Source organism: Bubalus kerabau, chromosome 3, assembly GCF_029407905.1.
Source record: "Bubalus kerabau isolate K-KA32 ecotype Philippines breed swamp buffalo chromosome 3, PCC_UOA_SB_1v2, whole genome shotgun sequence".
Classification (NCBI taxonomy): Eukaryota; Metazoa; Chordata; class Mammalia; order Artiodactyla; family Bovidae; genus Bubalus; species Bubalus kerabau.
In genome coordinates, this window is record NC_073626.1 from 173,139,877 (window position 1) to 173,157,215 (window position 17,339).

The 17,339-nt window shown below is 44.7% G+C and overlaps 1 protein-coding gene across 2 annotated transcripts in view; it reads left to right on the plus strand.

Moving 5' to 3' along the window:
- ARMC9 (armadillo repeat containing 9) overlaps nucleotides 1-17,339 on the plus strand; it is a 181,877-nt gene that overhangs the window by 83,155 nt on the left and 81,383 nt on the right. For both annotated transcript variants that reach the window (XM_055573725.1, XM_055573724.1), the window contains exons 18-19: nucleotides 5,679-5,769; nucleotides 8,859-8,914. In XM_055573725.1, coding sequence (XP_055429700.1) covers nucleotides 5,679-5,769; nucleotides 8,859-8,914 — 147 coding nt within the window. The remainder of the gene's footprint in view (nucleotides 1-5,678; nucleotides 5,770-8,858; nucleotides 8,915-17,339) is intronic.

Below are 17,339 nucleotides of genomic sequence, written 5' to 3' on the forward strand. Positions count from 1 at the left end.
ATGGGGGATAAAAGAAGAATATGACATTATTATTACAATAACTCTGTTTTTGCAACTGTGTAAAACATTTGTGTGCTTGTGGGAAATGACAAAGAATACATAAAAATTATATTAGTACCAAATGCTACTATGGTGGTCTTAATGCCAAAAAAAAAAAAAGAAAAAGATAAATGCGTGCCCTGAGGCTTATTTGAAATTTAAGATCCCTTCAGGGTCTGGGGCTGGAGAGCAGATGCGATCAAGAGGGCCGCCCTAATGCCAACTCCAAGGCCTTCTTGCGCCCAGGGAGTTGTTAGCGTCAGACCTCCTCCCTGGGATCTAAACCTCAGCCAGACATGGCACCCTGGGCTGGAGCAGACCAGATGCTTGGTCAGTTGTGAAGGCTCCCAGAGTCTCTGGGAGAGCCAGGGAGCTGGGCTTAGAAGCCACGGAGCTGGGAGGAATGCCCACCCACCCCCACGGGGCTGCTCCAGAGATACCCTTGCTGTGCCTTGCACCCTGGCCCCAGGCCATTCTCGCACTGCCATGAGGGAAACTCAGCCCTGCTGTCCCCAGAGGCCGGATGCCACCCCAGCCAACTCTCCCAAAGATGTGTGTCCCTGTGTGCCTGATTCTTCACATGGCCCACTGCTGAATCAGTCTCACATGAGCACGTCTGTCTGTCAACAGGACCGAGAGGTCATCTGCCCGCCTGCCCCTCGCTCAGGGGAGCCTGGGAATGCTCAGAGTCTGGCTGCCACTCTGGGAAATGAACACACCATAGGCAAGCTGTGTCAGGTGTTCATCAGCCCCAACTGCAGCAGTTGTCCCTTACGGATGGTAGGCCTGCTTGCTGTATTCCGTGGCCTCCATGATGAGGGGGCCTTTCAAAATTCAAAACGGATGGCATAAATTGATACGGCATTTTTACTTGCATATTTCTTTTAAATATTTATTTGTTTGCACCAGGTCTTAGCTGCAGACACGGGATCTTTAGTTGCAGCATGTGAGATCTAGTTCTCCAACCAGGGATTGAACCTGGGCCCCCTGCTTTGGGAGCAGAGTCCCAAACACTGGACCCCCAGGGAAGTCCCTATACAGCCTTTTTAGAAAGCAATTTAGCAATATGTATAACGGTCCTAAAAAATATTAACATTCTTTGCCCAGGAATTCTACTTCTGGAGCTCCATACAAGAACACGAACAAAGATTCATGTATGAAAATATCCATCACTGCATTCCTGATCATAGTGGAAAGTAGGAGACAACTAAATGCCGGGCATGGTTAAGGAGGGGCTGGTTAAGTCAGAACAGAGGCAGAGGGTCAATCGGGAGCTGACGAGCCCAGGGCCGTGTTTGAATGTTGCCTCTGCGACTTCCCAGTACCTCATGGTGTATCGTTGGGCATATGATTTATTCTCTCAGTGGCAATGTGGGTGTTGTTTTAGTATCAAATTCATAAGACCATTATGAGGATTAAAAGAGCTGACACAGGTAAAATATTTAGAACAGTGCCTGGCACATGGCAAATATTGGGAAAATATTAGCTATTATTATTATAGTTATTAAAATTGTGTTTATAAAGAATTTACTGACATTCAAATGGTCATAGGGTTTAGTTGAAAAACAACAGTCAGTCTTATATTATCAATATGACGTCAGTTATGTAAACAGTGCCCATAAAAGGAGGGCATATCTCAAAACGTCCACAGTTTTTTTTTAATGTCTGAGTGTAGGGGCTTGTGGATAATTTAAATTCTTTTCCTTTGTTTGTGAAAAAGTGAAAGTCGCTCAGTCGTGTCCCACTCTTTGCAACCCCATGGACTGTACAGCCCATGAAATTCTCCAGGCCAGAATACTGGAGTGGGTAGCCTTTCCCTTCTCCAGGGGGTCTTGCTAAGTTTAGTTTACCAGTTTTCTGTAGAGAACCTATATACCTTCCACGCCAGAAGAAAGTATTCATGTGCACCTGACACATATGTTTATTTTTTTTTTTAATTAGTTGATTATTTTAGCTGTGCGAGTCTTTGTTGCTGCATGGGCTTTTCTCTAGTTGCAAAGCATGCGGGGCTACTCTCTGCTTGCAGCTCGTGGGCTCAGTACTTGTGGCTCGAGGCTTAGTTGCTCCAAGGCATATGGGATCTTCCCAGAGGAGGCGTCGAATCCATGTATCCTTAACCACTGGACCACCAGGGAAGTTCTGTTTATATTTTCCAAGAGAAATTTCTCATGAAGACCCATAGTGATATAAGTGTGGACTGTTTGGGTCGGAACAAAATAGAACACTATAGAGAGCTGACCTGCTGAGCGTGAAAGGAGAGTTAGAAATTACTTGGACTGGATGGTATTTGGTGCATGTCGTAGGCCCTGACGGGGGCTTTATCTGTTTCATTCCCAAAAGGCCCCCAAAGCAGTTCCTGTGGTTGTGCCCATTTTGCTGTGATGAAATGAGGTTTAGAGATTAAAACCCTTGCCTGGTGGCATAGCCAGTGAGCAGCTGGTCTGGGTGGTTTGGCTCCAGTGTTCGGGACACACCCCCGAACCTTTACCTAATGAGGAATCTGCATGTGATCCATCCTTGTCTTTCCTTCAGTACTACATACAGATACAGTCTTCCGTGTGATTGTCTTTATGACGGTCTCTAATCTCAGCGAGCTGGCAAAAACAGGCATTCGTTGTTTCTCTGCTTTTTGCACACATTCATGTTCTTATTTTCTCATATCTGGCTGATTACAAATACCTGCTCTCTTACCCTTTACATCTGCCTTGGCATTTTTATTTGGCCTGGATTATCTGAAATAACATATTGTTTTCATGATAAAATATTATTATTTTTATGATTTATTATTCCTATAATTTACATTTTAGCTTAGTAAAAAATTAAACATATGGTTTATGTACTTCACTTATTTTAATAAAATAAATTTCACTTCTTTTAAATATACATTTAATAATAAGTATAAAAATATATGGACTTCCCAGGTGGTGCTAGTGGTTCAGAACCCTCCTGCCAATGCAGACATAAGAGACCGAGGTTTGATCCCTGGGTTGGGAAGATCCCCTGGAGGAGGGCATGGCAACCTGCTCCAGTGTTCTTGCCTGGAGAATCCCATGGACAGAGGAGTCTGGCAAGCTATGGTCCATAGGCAAAGGTTGGACAGGACTGAAGCAACTTAGCATGCACCTACACACATAAAAATATATATTTAAAAGACGTGAAATTTCTTATGGAGAAATTTTCTATTAAAAAATCTTCCCCCAATACTCTTCCTAATTACAGAGAAGGAATTTGTGATTTTTTTTTTAACCCCCAAGTAACAACTGAGCTAGAGACAGAAGAAAGAGATCAAGTGAGAATTAAAAGATCTTTCAATATATAAACAGTTAATCATTTGTAAGAGTAAACTCTAGCTAAAAAAAAAAAAAAAATGGAGAGCCTGAATGAATCATTTGTCTCGCTCCACTGGCAAAAAGGTAAAATGTTGACAGTGGTCAGCTGGTTGGCGGTGATCCTAACCTTTGGTGTTTTAGGGTTTATCCCTCTGCTTGCACTTGACCATGTTCTTCTTCCTCGGGCCCTTACTTTGGGACAGGATGGAGTCTGGGGAAGAGGTCAGTTTAGGAGGCAGAGAGAGATAAAATGCAGCCCTCCTGACAATAGACAAGCCCAGGTGTGTCTGACTGGTTCCCCAGGGGCCTGGACCACACCCTCTGTGAAACTCTCTTCCCTTGTCGACTGTCCAGTTCTTCCTCCCAGGCCACTCCTTCACCTTCTGTTCCGTGGACTGGTCTGTCTCTGCCCACCGCCCCCCACCCCCCGACCAGTTAAATGTTATCATTCTCTATAATAACCCTCTTCACCTGTGACCACCAGGAACCCTGGTTGTTCCCTTGCTTCACCTACCAGCTCTCTGTTCTGAGCCACAAAGTCCTACCAGACACAGCAAGTGCAGTCTCAGTCATTTATTAAGCATCTCCTATGTGTCAATCACTGGATTAGAGGCTTTTCTTTTTTTAGGTATTGTAATTTACGAACAGTGAAATACACAGGCCTGACATATATAGTTCAGTGCATTTTAAAATTTATTTATTTATTTGGCTGCATTGGCCCATAGCACAGCACTCAGGATCTTCATTGCTTCATGGGGAATCTTTCCTTGCAGCGCACGGACTCTCTAGTTGCAGCTAGAGGGCTCAGTTGCTCTGAGGCATGTGGGATCTTAGGTCCCAACCAGGGGATGAACCCCCATCCCCTGCATTGCAAGGCAGATTCTTAACCACTGGAGCACCAGGGAAGTCCCTCCCTTCAGTGCCCTTACACAAACATGCGTTTACATAACCAGCACCAGTATACATCCTTTAAAATCTCGTGTTGCCTTGAGTTGCCATCCTTATTTTATAGTTGAGGAAACAGGCTGGCAGGAGTTAAGCCATTTGACCAAGGTCCCACGGCTATTTGATCGAGAAACTAGAATTACGATCCAGATTGAACCTTTCTAGGAGATAGTGCTCTGCTTTAGGTGATGGGAACTCACTGTGTTCAAAACTACACTTGGCCCTTCTTCTTTGATTCTGTTAGAGCTGTTGATTCCAAACCGGCCTACCTGAAAAAGCAACTTATGACTCATGTAACTGAAAAGTACAGACATAAGCTTCAGGCACATCTTGATCAGAGTTCACATGTCACCTGATTCATGTCTCAGCCAGCACCTCTGGACTCTGTTTCCTCAGCTTTGAGTTCAGTATTAGATACACTTTCTCCTTGTTGGGGCAAGAAGGCCTCATTAGCTCCAGCCATACATCCATGTTGCTCCCCAGGCAGCATTAATGGTAAAAGAACCTGCCTGCCAGTGCCAATGCAGGAGACATAAGAGACTCAGGTTTGACCCCTGGGTTGGAAAGATTCCCCTGGAGAAGGAAATGGCAACCCATTCTAGTATTCTTGCCTGGAAAATTCCATGGACAGAGCCTGGTGGGCTGCAGTCCCTGGAGTCAGGCTACATTCCACGGGGTAGCAAAGAGTCTGACACGACTGAGCGATTGAGCACACACATACACATCCACACATTCATGTCTCACGAGGGAAGAGGAAGGAGGGGAAATAGGTACTTATGTGTAAGTCAGTATCTTACCTCTACATTTCCTGGGAATTCTGTTAGTCAAAATAGAAAACTCATGTCAGTGCTTTGTCGTAAATAATGCACAATGTAGTGACTTTATAATTATTTTGATAGAAAAGGAATGATGGCTGTTTAAAAAGAGGTTCTATTTGTTCATTTACTTCTCTGAGCATATGGTTCCACTTTTCAAAGACCATTTTTGGCCCTAAAATCCAGATGACAGTGTATAAATATAGGGAAAACACAGGAAAGAAACCACCTCCCAAAACAGCATATTACCAAAACTAAAAGAAGTACTTACATAGTAAAATTGTACAATAGCTTTTTTAAAAGTAAATGCGTTATAATTAGGTCAGCTAGTCAAGCAAAAATAAAATAATTTCATTGTGAATTGTAAAAACAACAAAAAAGAATGAACTAAGCAGAGGAATTTTTTTTTTATTGTGCATATCCTTTCCTCCTTAAAACAATGGGGGGGGGCGGAATTTTTTTTTTTTTTTTGATTAGGTGGAACTATCCATCAAAAAGTAGTTTTCTCCCAAACTGAAATGTTCACTCTTCCTCTCTCCAATGCTTCCAGGGAATGGAAGACATCCTCCGCTGCTTCATCAAAGAGGGCAACGCCGAAATGATCCGCCAGATCGAGTTTATCATCAAGCAGCTCAATTCAGGTCCGTTTAATGCAAGAATCTTATTATCTATCTTTTGAGTCTTTCACATGTGCTAGAAAGACACACAGGCTTTCTTCAAGGGACTTGTCCTATCTCAGAATTCATTCAAAAGGCCTTAAGGAAGCTGTCGTGATCCAAGTGAACAAACAAAAGTTCAGCCAGGTGGTCAAGGCCACGTTGTCTCAAGATCAACAATCTCTTGTCACACTTTTGGCCTAAGTCAACAAAAAAGCATTCAGAAGCAATTGCAGAAACTCTTCTCTAACTGGAAGTTCTCTTTGTGTGGGCCTCCCCCTCCTAATTACTGTATTTCCCCTGGCTCAGTACGGTAGCTGTTCTCAAGTCAATGAACCATAATAAAATGGGGCCCAAGGGTCAGATAGTGAAAAAAGATGCCAGGCTTTCCAGAACCATTGTGGAAAGTGAACACATCCTCCCATGTGTATCCACTCCAGAAGAATACATGTTGCCAACCAACAACCCTGGACAATATTTCTTCCTTTCTTTCATTACTGCGACCACCCACCCGAATCCCATAAGCAAGAAAGGAAGCCTTGGATGGGACCAGGTGGTGGGGAATCTCTTAGCTCTTTCTGTGGCTTCCTGATGCCTTGATCCTGACTGGTACACGTGCCAGAGGCACCTGGTGCTGCTTAGGTCCTGGGCCAAGTTTGTCACTTACATCTTTTCTACACGCCCTCATCCCATCACTGAACATCCAGGTGCATAGATCCTGTTTCTTACTTGAGTGGAGGTAAGAAATGAATCACCTGTTCCCTGCTCTAACCCCAGGGCCAAGTTTGACCAAGGCCAAGGGAGATGCCCAAAGTCCTTCCCCGGAGGACGCCACAGATGGCTCTCCTGGGTTCACAGCCAAGGCTGAACCAGGCAGTCACCTGGTTCTTAAAACCCCCAAGGCAGCACCCCATGGCAATTAAATCAGAACCTCTGGGGGAGCCCCGGGGGAGAAATAGTGTTTAAAACTCCTAGGCGATTCCCATATGCAGACAAGGTGGCGCCTCCCTCCCTTGGACGGACACAGAAGTGAGGAGGCACAGGAGGAGGTTAGAGGGCTCCCCAGCAACAGGAGGAGGTTGGGAGAGCAGCTGGTAAGGTTAAACCTCTGCTGTCTTCAGGCTGGGGGGCCCGTTTCCATTCAGACCTCCTCCCCTTTGGTCATTATGGCAAGCTAGATTCATCCCAAGTTCAGGTGAGCAAAAAATAGAACTATATGTTCTGCAGTTGCTGTATTTCTGACTTCCATTCTGCTAGGCAGGCATGTTGAAAAATAATCATAAAATGATTTTTTATAAATAAAATAATAATATATAAATAATAAAATATAAAAATATAAATAATAAAAGTAATAATACATAAAAGGGAGCCGAGGTTGCTCCCTAACATTCTCTGGGTCTGCAACAGTTTGGGAAGGTGGGGGAATGCTGGAGAAGTTGTTGCCTGTCTGCTCTGTGGTCACTGACTGAGACCTTCCTCCCAGGCCAGGGGTCCTCTGCAGGGTCAGGGTCAGGTTCTGGTTGGGAACCTTCTTCAGGGCTGATTTTTGTCAAGACACACTTCTGTGTCCTTTTCAATATTCTCTTCCCGGGCAGCCAAGAAGCGTGGTGTCTTGTCTCCCTGGCCAAGAAGCACCTCTTTTTCTAACACAGAGCTAGCCCTTGGACCAGCATGCTAATGGATGTGAGGAGGAGGGGTCAGTCTACTGTTCTGGAAGGGATGCGCTTTGGCAAGAAGTTATCGTGGATGGAGCTAAAGCCTTACAACCTTGTGTATTTTGGACAAACTTGGGATCTACCTGCGCAGGTCTGGAAATTCCAGTTTAAATAGAGGGCCTACAGTAGTTCTTTTTCGTCTCAAGCACAGAAGCTGTTCTGTATCCATCAGGCAGTGGAAGGACCCCAGAGAGGATTACCCAGGAGTCTGCTGCTTTATTACCAAATTAGAAAAATCATTGAACATTTGGGTGGAGGATCAGAAACACACACACAAATACCTTAGGATACGTGTCATAGGCATCAAGTCAGAATGAATCTGTAAGCATTGTGCTGAAACCTAGAAGAGGGAGAGCTAGAGAGTTTTCATCCAGTCCAGGGTCCATCCTCAAGGGGAAATTAATAGCAGGGCTTCCCTGGCGGCTCAGCAGTAAAGAAGCCACCTGCAATGCAGGTGATGCAAGTTCAGTCCCTGGTTTGGGAGGATCCCCTGGAGAAGAAAAGGGCAACCCCCTCCGGTATTCTTGCCTGGAGAATCCCGTGAACAGAGGAGCCTGGTGGGCTGCATGCCAGGGGGTCACCACGAGTCAGACATGACTTAGTGAATAAGCAACAGTGAACCACGGGAGCCTTCAGGAGCTCAGCCTGCCGTGACCACTAGCCTGCCCTCTGTGGAAAATGGTGGGATTTAGAAATAGATGTAGTTTGAATCTCAACTCTCACTTACTGGGAATGTTACCTTAATGTGTCTTTTATCCTCCATGCCTCTGTTTGCTCTGTGCTATAAAATGGATAAAAGTCAACAAACTCTACTGAAGATTAAGTCAAATCGCATGTGTGACACCATCTAGAATAATGCTTAGCAATAATATTGATACTAGTCTACTTTCTTATATGTTGGCTTTAATTTTTCTCATGCCACGACTAGTGTGTTCTGACAAAAATGGAGAGAGATATTTATAACTGCTTAACATGATATCAAACTATGCTGAAATGATACCAGGAACAGGATTGTTTTGCTGTAACCTAACTCTCAAGAGGAGCTTCCCAGGTGGCTCAGTGGTAAAGAATCCACCTGCGATGCAGGAGATTCGGGTTTGATCCCAGGATCAGGAAGATCCCCTGGAGTAGGAAATGGCTACCCACTCCAGTATTCTTGCCTGGGAAATCCCATGGACAGAGGAGTCTGGTGGGCTACAGTTCATGGGATCACAAAAGTGTCAGACATGACTGAGAGACTAAAACAACAGTAACTCTCAGAAGGGTATTTACACATCTCTGCAGTAGTTGAAGGATTTTGTTGACCCAGGCTCCCAACTGTGGTTATAGTTATTCATTGACTTTTTTTTCCCTTTGTAGAAGAGCTACTGGATGGTGTTCTTGAATCTGATGATGATGAAGATGAAGATGATGAAGTAAGTTGGAGGCTTTTCACACCACATAGAAAGCTTGGGCCAACTCTGCTGAGTCTTTTCTTTGCCTTGAAAAGTTAGCCTGGAAATGGAGATTTCAGTCCCTGCTACGTTACTTCTCATGATTCTGTGGGTCAGCTAGAGCTCAGGGGGGTGGTCTCTCTTGGGGTGTCTGGTAGCTGTATCCAGGTGTCCAAGCTGGCATCGTGTCCTCCACATTCCCTCTCCATGTGGCCTCTAATCCCTCAGTTGTCCAGCCTGGACTTCCATATTGGTTGGGGACTGGGCTCCAAGGGGAAAAAAGTGGAAGCTTCCAGCCCTTATGTGGGCTCAGCGGTCTCAGAACATCACTGCTGCTCCGGGAGCAGGATGACCAGCCCACACAGGGAGCAGCAGTTAGACCCCACCCACACAACGGGCAGGGCGGGGGGACTTGGGGGTGGCGCATTTGGAGACTATCGGCCTTGCCTTGGTGGGTTCGCTGCATTCAACATGGAGATGCCACTCTCTACAGCACTGGGGTTGATGGGGGGTTGAAAGATGACAGGTCTTGAGCCAGGTTTTTTGCTCTGAAGGGGTGAGAGTCTGCCCTGTCTCCCTCATGGGCGGGAACCTTGGCCCAGGGAGAACTGGTTCAGAGCCGGCAGACAAACCCCTTGGCCCAGTCGTTTGCATTCCTTTGTTGTGGGTTTCCTCAGCCTGTGAGGTCTGCTCACCTGTGTTTTTTAGAGCATGAAGGTTCAGGAGTCTGAGCGTGCCTTGTGAAGTGGTATGAGTGAGAATGGTGACTCATGAGCTGCAGAGCTTTTTCATTATTTTTCCTTCAGAACTAAAAAGCCAGATGTGGTAATAAGTTCTCTGTGGAAATAAGTGCTTTTCTTCTATTTTGTGGGGCACATTTATTCCTGAAGTGAATGCTGGAAGATGTATTGCTATTTGGAGTTTTGGGCTGCCCATTTAAAAGGTGTGTAAAGGCGAGGTTTTTTGTTCATTGATGGCATTAGTTGGGGGAGATTCATTTAAGAGCCCTCAACCTAAGAGGGCGGCTCCACCAAAGATGGGGACAGACCTGTTAGCGAGTGTCCCACCGCAGCCAGCCTCCTGCCTGCCATTTTCCTAACGGGCTGTAGGTGGCGCCAGTGGGTGCCTCTGCTCCCTGCAGTTCTGGCGGCCGGGCCAGCACCTTCTCCAGGCCCCTTCCTTTCAAAGGTGCATCCAGATAAGGCAGGAGGCCAGCCTCAGGTCACACGGAGTTGATGGCAGTAAAATCTGGTTTAGAACAGGCATCAGCAGACCTTTTCTAGAAAGAGGAAACTTGTGAATATTTTAGCTTTGCAGGCCACACAGTCAGTTTCATTCACCCAGATGGACCATTGTAACACAAAGTAGCCATGGACAATAAATAAATGCATGAATGCGGCTGTGTCTCCATAAATCTTATTTCAGTGTGTCCTAAAGTTTGAATTTCGTATGATTTTTGCGTCATTAATAATTTTTTCAAATATTTTAAAATGTGAAAACCATTCTTAGTTTACTGGCCTTACAACAACAGACACCTTGGCCCACAGGCCGCTGTTTGCCAACCCTGGAGAGAACTCAGCTCCCGGACTCACTGGGGCTTCTCAGCACTATGACAAGACACCACCTGTGTGCCTGGGCCTTCAGCACCGTTTTATATTTTGAGTTAACATCTTAATTATTTCATTCCAATAACTTTTTGTCCACATAAAGCTTCCCTAAAGATCTGGTTTTTTCCCCCCTGTTATCTCTTTGGGGTCGTTTTGTTTTGTTACTATTAACCCTTTTGTTTTTGTACTGCGTGGGAAATTTCATTTGGTTCGACTATTCTGTTAATGGTGGAATTTCAACTTTTGGAATTTCCCCGTGGAAGTTAGAGTAGACGATAACTAACTTATAGTTTTAGTAGACTATAACTACAATTAAAAAGTGATAGTAGACTATAACTATAGAGCTACAGTTATAGTCTACTGTAAATTAAAGAATAGAGAGATCTTTCAGCTTTCTGGACTTTTTGCCATTCTGTGCAGATTTTTATTTTAGGAAGATAGTGTATGGGGACTTCCCTCGGGGTCCAGTGGCCAAAACTCCACACTCCCAATGCAGGGGCCCCAGGTTTGATCCCTGGTCAGAGAACTGGATCCCACATGCCACAGCTAAGACCCGGTGCAGCCACATAAATAAACTTTTTTTTTTTTTAATAGAAAAGAAAGAAGATAGTGTGTGAAAATATTTGTTGTGATAACTAGAATTTTCAGAAGATCCTTGAAAGGGTTTAGTTGGAAAATTATAAAGAAAGGACCTGTCATTTGGGGCCAAAACTTGACTCTTGGTATGAGCTCAAGTCAGCATATTCTGGGCTTATCCTCCCCCTTGGTCCTGACTCTCGCCGTGAAGGATTAGCCAGGATGACCTGAAGAGGAATGAGCAGGTCTGTATTTCACTCAGCTTCCCCCAAGGCCAGATGTTATTTTTTTAAGTGGGGTGTGTGGTTGGGAGAAAGTGAAGGGTGCTTAGACTAAAGAAAAATCTCCAAAAAGCATCTGTGCAAGTCACACTGTTGTTGGAATGTGGCTGTCACTTCCCAAGGTGATGACTTTGAAGGAGATGGCAAAATTATTTAAACCCCAAACACAGATAATGAAGACTGTTTTCAGGTAGCTGTCAGTGCCTCTAAAGGTAAAATGGCTCTAGGAGGGGCTGAAGGCTGGGGTGGATCATGGCTGCCTCGTCTGACACTGAGCTGAAATCTGTGCCTTTGTGACTTTGGCCGCTAGTCTGCCCCGCTGGAGACTCTCAAGGATCCCCACGTGCATAATCTGATTTTTCTAATTTCTAAAAATATAATTACTTGCCCTGGTGTATTAGCACTTATTTAGTTATGTCTGAATATATATACATTTACATACCAACATAAAAAGCTTTTTAACTTGAGTAAACTACAGACTGTCTAGGCTGTGACGTCAAGTGGAAAACGGAAATTGCAAAGTAACGTATGAGTCTGAGTCAGCTTCAGAAAAGCAAACTTATAAACACACATCCTGATGAATTATATATCTGTGTATATACACATAGCAGAAAGGTGTGGAAGTTACACCCTCTTTGTTGACACTGAGTGTTTCCCGGGTGAGGGCCGGGGATGAGGAAGTGTGGATGAGAGGAGAAGAGAGGCCCAGATGAGCAGGCTCACCACGTGAGGTGAGGAGTGAAAAAGGCACCTGGAGTTAATGGACAGAGGTCAGTTGCTGAGCATTTGTGAAGACTTAATGGGGCAAAAGCCAAACTGAATAGTTGCGGAGCAAGTGGGACGTGAGAGAATGGAGCGAATAAGTAATAATACAGCTCTTTCCACTGAGTTGGCTGTGAGCAGGGGAAGAGAGTTGGATGGTGGCTGAACAGGGCATTTTTGTTGTGTTTTCATTTGGGAAATATCCAAGCATGTTAAAATGCCATTGGGAAGGATTCATTTGAGAGGGAAAGGTTGAACAAGAGAGTGGTGAGAGGAGAAAGGGTGGCATCAGAAGAACAGGTGTTTCCATTATTTTCAAAATTGTCTACACTCTTCTTGGCTCATTTAAAGCTCCAGAGGAGAAAAACTATCACTAGATAAGCTTGAGTAGTACGGACAAGAGACTGGACAGATGGCAACTACTGTTTAAGGATTCCAATGTATTTCACCTAGTGCTTGAAGAAATGTGTTATTATCTAATACAATTTATTTTATGTTGAACATATATAATATGTTCCCAAAGGGTCAATCTTTGTTGTTGTTTAGGTGCTAAGTCATGCTGGACTCTTTTTTTGACTCCATGGACCATAGCCCACCAGGCTCCTCTGTCCATGGGATTTCCCAGGCAAGAATAGTGGAGTGGGTTGCCATTTCCTACTCCAGGGGATCTTCCTGACGCAGGGATCAAACCTGCGTCTCCTGCATTGGCAGGCAGATTCTTTACCACGGAGCCACCAGGGCAGCCCCATATGAATCATTAGGAGCCCTGATTCCAGTCTTCTCACCACAAAAGGCTCAGGTTTTCTTACAGTTTGAGGTGAGTTCCTTGTGTCTAGCTCCTCCGTGGCTTTGTAAGTGGAGATGAAAGGCCTTTCTGTGCTAATCCAGAAGATTGATTTTAAGATAAATATTGTTCCCTCTTAACAAAATAGATTGAAAGACCAGGTTAGATCAGCCATGAACATTTACTTGCTGGTTGCCATGAAAGTGACAATCATGTGCTCAGCAGTTTCTTTCTCAACAGGCATCTCAAATCTAAAAGCCATTAACTTGTTTATTCCACAGATATCAATATTTTTAATTATTTATTTTAATTGGAGGATAATTACCTGCAATATTGTGATGGTTTTTGCCATACATCAACATGAATCAGCTGCAGGTATATATGTGTTCCCCCCATTTTGACCTCCCCCCACCTCCCGGTTGTCCCAGAGCACTGGCTTTCCGTGCCCTGTTTCATGCATCGAACTGGCACTGGTCATTTATTTTACATATGGTAATGTATGTGTCTCAGTGCTATTCTTGCAAATGCTATTCTCCCACCCCTGCCTTCTCCTGCTGAGTTCAAAAGTCTGTCTTCTACATCTGTATCTTCCTTGCTGCCCTGCATGTAGGATCGTCAGTACTGTCTTTCTAAATTCCATCAGATCAGATCAGTTGCTTAGTCGTGTCCGACTCTTTGCGACCCCATGAATCGCAGCACGCCAGGCCTCCCTGTCCATCACCAACTCCCGGACGGAGTTCACTGAGACTCATGTCCATTGAGTCAGTGATGCCATCCAGCCATCTCATCCTCTGTCGTCCCCTTCTCCCCCTGCCCCCAATCCCTCCCAGCATCAGAGTCTTTTCCAATGAGTCAACTCTTCGCATGAGGTGGCCAAAGTACTGGAGTTTCAGCTTTAGCATCATTCCTTCCAATGAACACCCAGGGCTGATCTCCTTTAGGATGGAATGGTTGGATCTCCTTACAGTCCAAGGGACTCTCAAGAGTCTTCTCCAACACCAAAGTTCAAAAGCATCAATTCTTCAGCGCTCAGCCTTCTTCACAGTCCAACTCTCACATCCATACGTGACCACAGGAAAAACCATAGCCTTGACTAGACGAACCTTTGTTGGCAAAGTAATGTCTCTGCTTTTGAATATGCTATCTAGGTTGGTCATAACTATATGTGTTAATATATATGCATTAATATACAGTATTTGTCTTTCTCCTTATGAATTACTTCACCCTGTATAACAGGCTCCAGGTTCATCTGCCTCACTAGAACTGACTCCAGTGGGTTCCTCTTCATAGCTGAGTAATACTCCACTGTGTACATGAAAAGATGCTCAACATCACTCATTATTAGAGAAATGCAAATCAAAACCACAATGAGGTATCTCCTCACACTGGTCAGAACGGCCATCATCAAAAAGTCTACAAACAATAAATGCTGGAGAGGGTGTGGAGAAAAGGGAACCCTCTTACACTGTTGGTGGAAATGCAAACTGGTACAGCCACTCTTGAGAACAGTGTGGAGATTCCTTAAAAAACTGGGAATAGAACTACCTTATGACCCAGCAATCCCACTGCTGGGCATTTACCCCAAGGAAACCAGAATTGAAAGAGACACATGTACCACAAATATTAATATTGCAGGGCCTTAAAATAACATTATTCCAGGAAGTAATGGGGAAAAGATCCAAAAGAAATTTAAAAGGGGATCTATGGTTTTAAATGCCTCCAAGAGTTTGAAATCTAGATGGTTGCTGTCCAGTCGCTCAGTCGTGTCTGACTCTTCATGACCCCATGGACTGCAGCACACCAGGCTTCCCTATCCTTCACTATCTCCCAGAGTTTGCTCAAACTCATGTCCATTGAGTTGATGATGCCATCCAACCATCTCATCCTCTGTCACCCCTTTCTCCTCCTGCCCTCAATCTTTCCCAGTACCAGGGTCTTGTCCAGTAAGTCGGCTTTTCACATCAGGTGGACAAAGTAGTGGAGCTTCAGCTTCAGCATCAGTCCTTCCAGTGAATATTCAGGACTGATCTCCTTTAGGATTGACTGGTTGGATCTACCTGCTGTCCAAGGAACTCTCAAGAGTCTTCTCCAACACCACAATTCAAAAGCATCAATTCTTCAGCACTTGCCCTTCTTTATGGTCCAGCTCTCACATTCATACATGACTACTGGAAAAACCTTAGCTTTGACTATACAGACCTTTGTTGGCAAAGTAATGTCTCTGCTTTTTAATATGCTGTCTAGGTCCCTGGGAGCTCAGACAGTAAAGACTCTGCCTGCAATACAGGAGATGCAGGTTTGATCCCTTGGTAGGAAGATCCCCTGAAGTAAGGAGAATGGCTACCCATTCCAGTATTCTTGCCTGGAGAATTCCATGGACAGAGGAGCCAGGCAGGCCACAGTCCACAGGGTCCCAAAAAGTGGAACACAGCTGAGCGACAGCCATACGTACCACCCTGAACTTGCCCAGTCTAGTCTAATTTCAGAAGCTAAGCAGTCATGAGTGCCAGGTTAGTACTTGGATGGGAGATTAACATTTTCACTTTCACTATGTTTGTCATAGCTTTTCTTCCAAGGAGCAAATGTTTATTAATTTTGTGGCTGCAGTCACTATCCACAGTGATTTTGGAGCCCAAGAAAATAAAATCTCTCACTGTTTCCACTTTTCCCTCATCTGTTTGCCATGAAATGATGGGACCGGATGCCATGATCTTAGTTTTTTGAATGTTGAGTTTTAAGCCAGCTTTTTCACTCTGGTGTTTCACCCTCATCAAGAGGCTCTTGAGTTCCTCTTCACTTTCTGTTTTTAGAGTGGTATCATCTGCATGTCTGAGGTTGTTGATATTTCTCCCAGCAATCTTGATTCCAGCTTATGAGTCATCCAGCCAGGCATTTTGCGTGAAGTACTCTGCATAGAAGTTAAATAAGCAGGATGACAATGTACAGCCTTGACATACTCCTTTCCCAATTTTGAACCAGTTCATTGTTCCATATCCAGTACTGACTGTTGCTTCTTGACCTGCATACAGGTTTCTCAGGAGGCAGGTCAGGTGGTCTGGTATTCCCATCTCTTGAAGAATTTTCCACAGTTTGTTGTGATCCACACAGTCAAAGGCTTTAGCATAGTGAATAAAGCAGATGTAGATGTTTTTCTGTAATTCTCTTGCTTTTTCTATGGTCCAACGGATGTTGACAATTTGATCTCTGGTTCCTCTGCGTTCTCTAAATCCAGCTTGAACATCTGGAAGTTCTTGGTTCACGTATTATTGAAGCCTAGCTTGAAGGATTTTGAGCATGACCTTGCTAACGTGTGAGATGAGCGCAATTGTGTGGTAGTTTGAACATTCTTTGGGATTGCCTTTCTTTGTGATTGGAATGAACACCTTTTCCAGTCCTGTGGCCACTGCTATGCTATGCTATGCTAAGTCACTTCAGTCGTGTCCGACTCTGTGTGACCCCATAGACGGCAGCCCACCAGGCTCCCCCGTCCCTGGGATTCTCCAGGCAAGAACACTGGAGTGGGTTGCCATTTCCTTCTCCAATGCATGAAAGTGAAAAGTGAAAGTGAAGTCCCTCAGTCGTGTCCGACTCTTAGCGACCCCATGGACTGCAGCCTACCAGGCTCCTCCATCCATGGGATTTTCCAGGCAAGAATACTGGAGTGGGGTGCCATTGCCTTCTCCGGTGGCCACTGCTAAGTTTCCCAAATTTGCTGGCATATTGAGTGCAGCACTTTCACAGCATCATCTTTTAGAATTTGAAATAGCTCAGCTGGAATTTCCGTCACCTCCACTAGCTTTGTTCGTAGCAATGCTTCCTAAGGCCCACTTGACATCACACTCCAGGATGTCTGGCTCTAGGTCAGTGACCACATCATGGTTATCCGAATCATTAAGACCTTTGTTGTATAGTTCTGTATATTCTAAAATCTAGATAGGTGAGATAATAAAGACCCTGATAATAGCTTGTGTATCCTCACCAGTGCTCTGGGTGCCTGTCTTGGCACTATTCACTCATTTACTCCTCACAACAACCCCGTGATAAGTACTGTTACTGTTCCATTTCACATTTGAGGAAACAGAGAGAATATGTCACTTGCCCGGTTCACACAGCTGATGAGTTAAGTGATGGAGCCAGGAATCAACCCAGGTGGTTTGACTTGACAGTCCATGCTGTTAACCACTACAAGATTTTGTCTCCTGTGAGATATATATATATATAAACAGTCGTGTCTGAGTCTTTGTGACCCATGGACTGTAGCCTACCAGGCTTCTCCATCCATGGGATTTTCCAGGCAAGAATACTGGAGTGGGTTGCCATTTCCTTCTCCAGGAGATCTTCCCAACCCAGGGATTGAACACAGGTCTCCCGCATTGTAGGCAGACGCTTTACTCTCT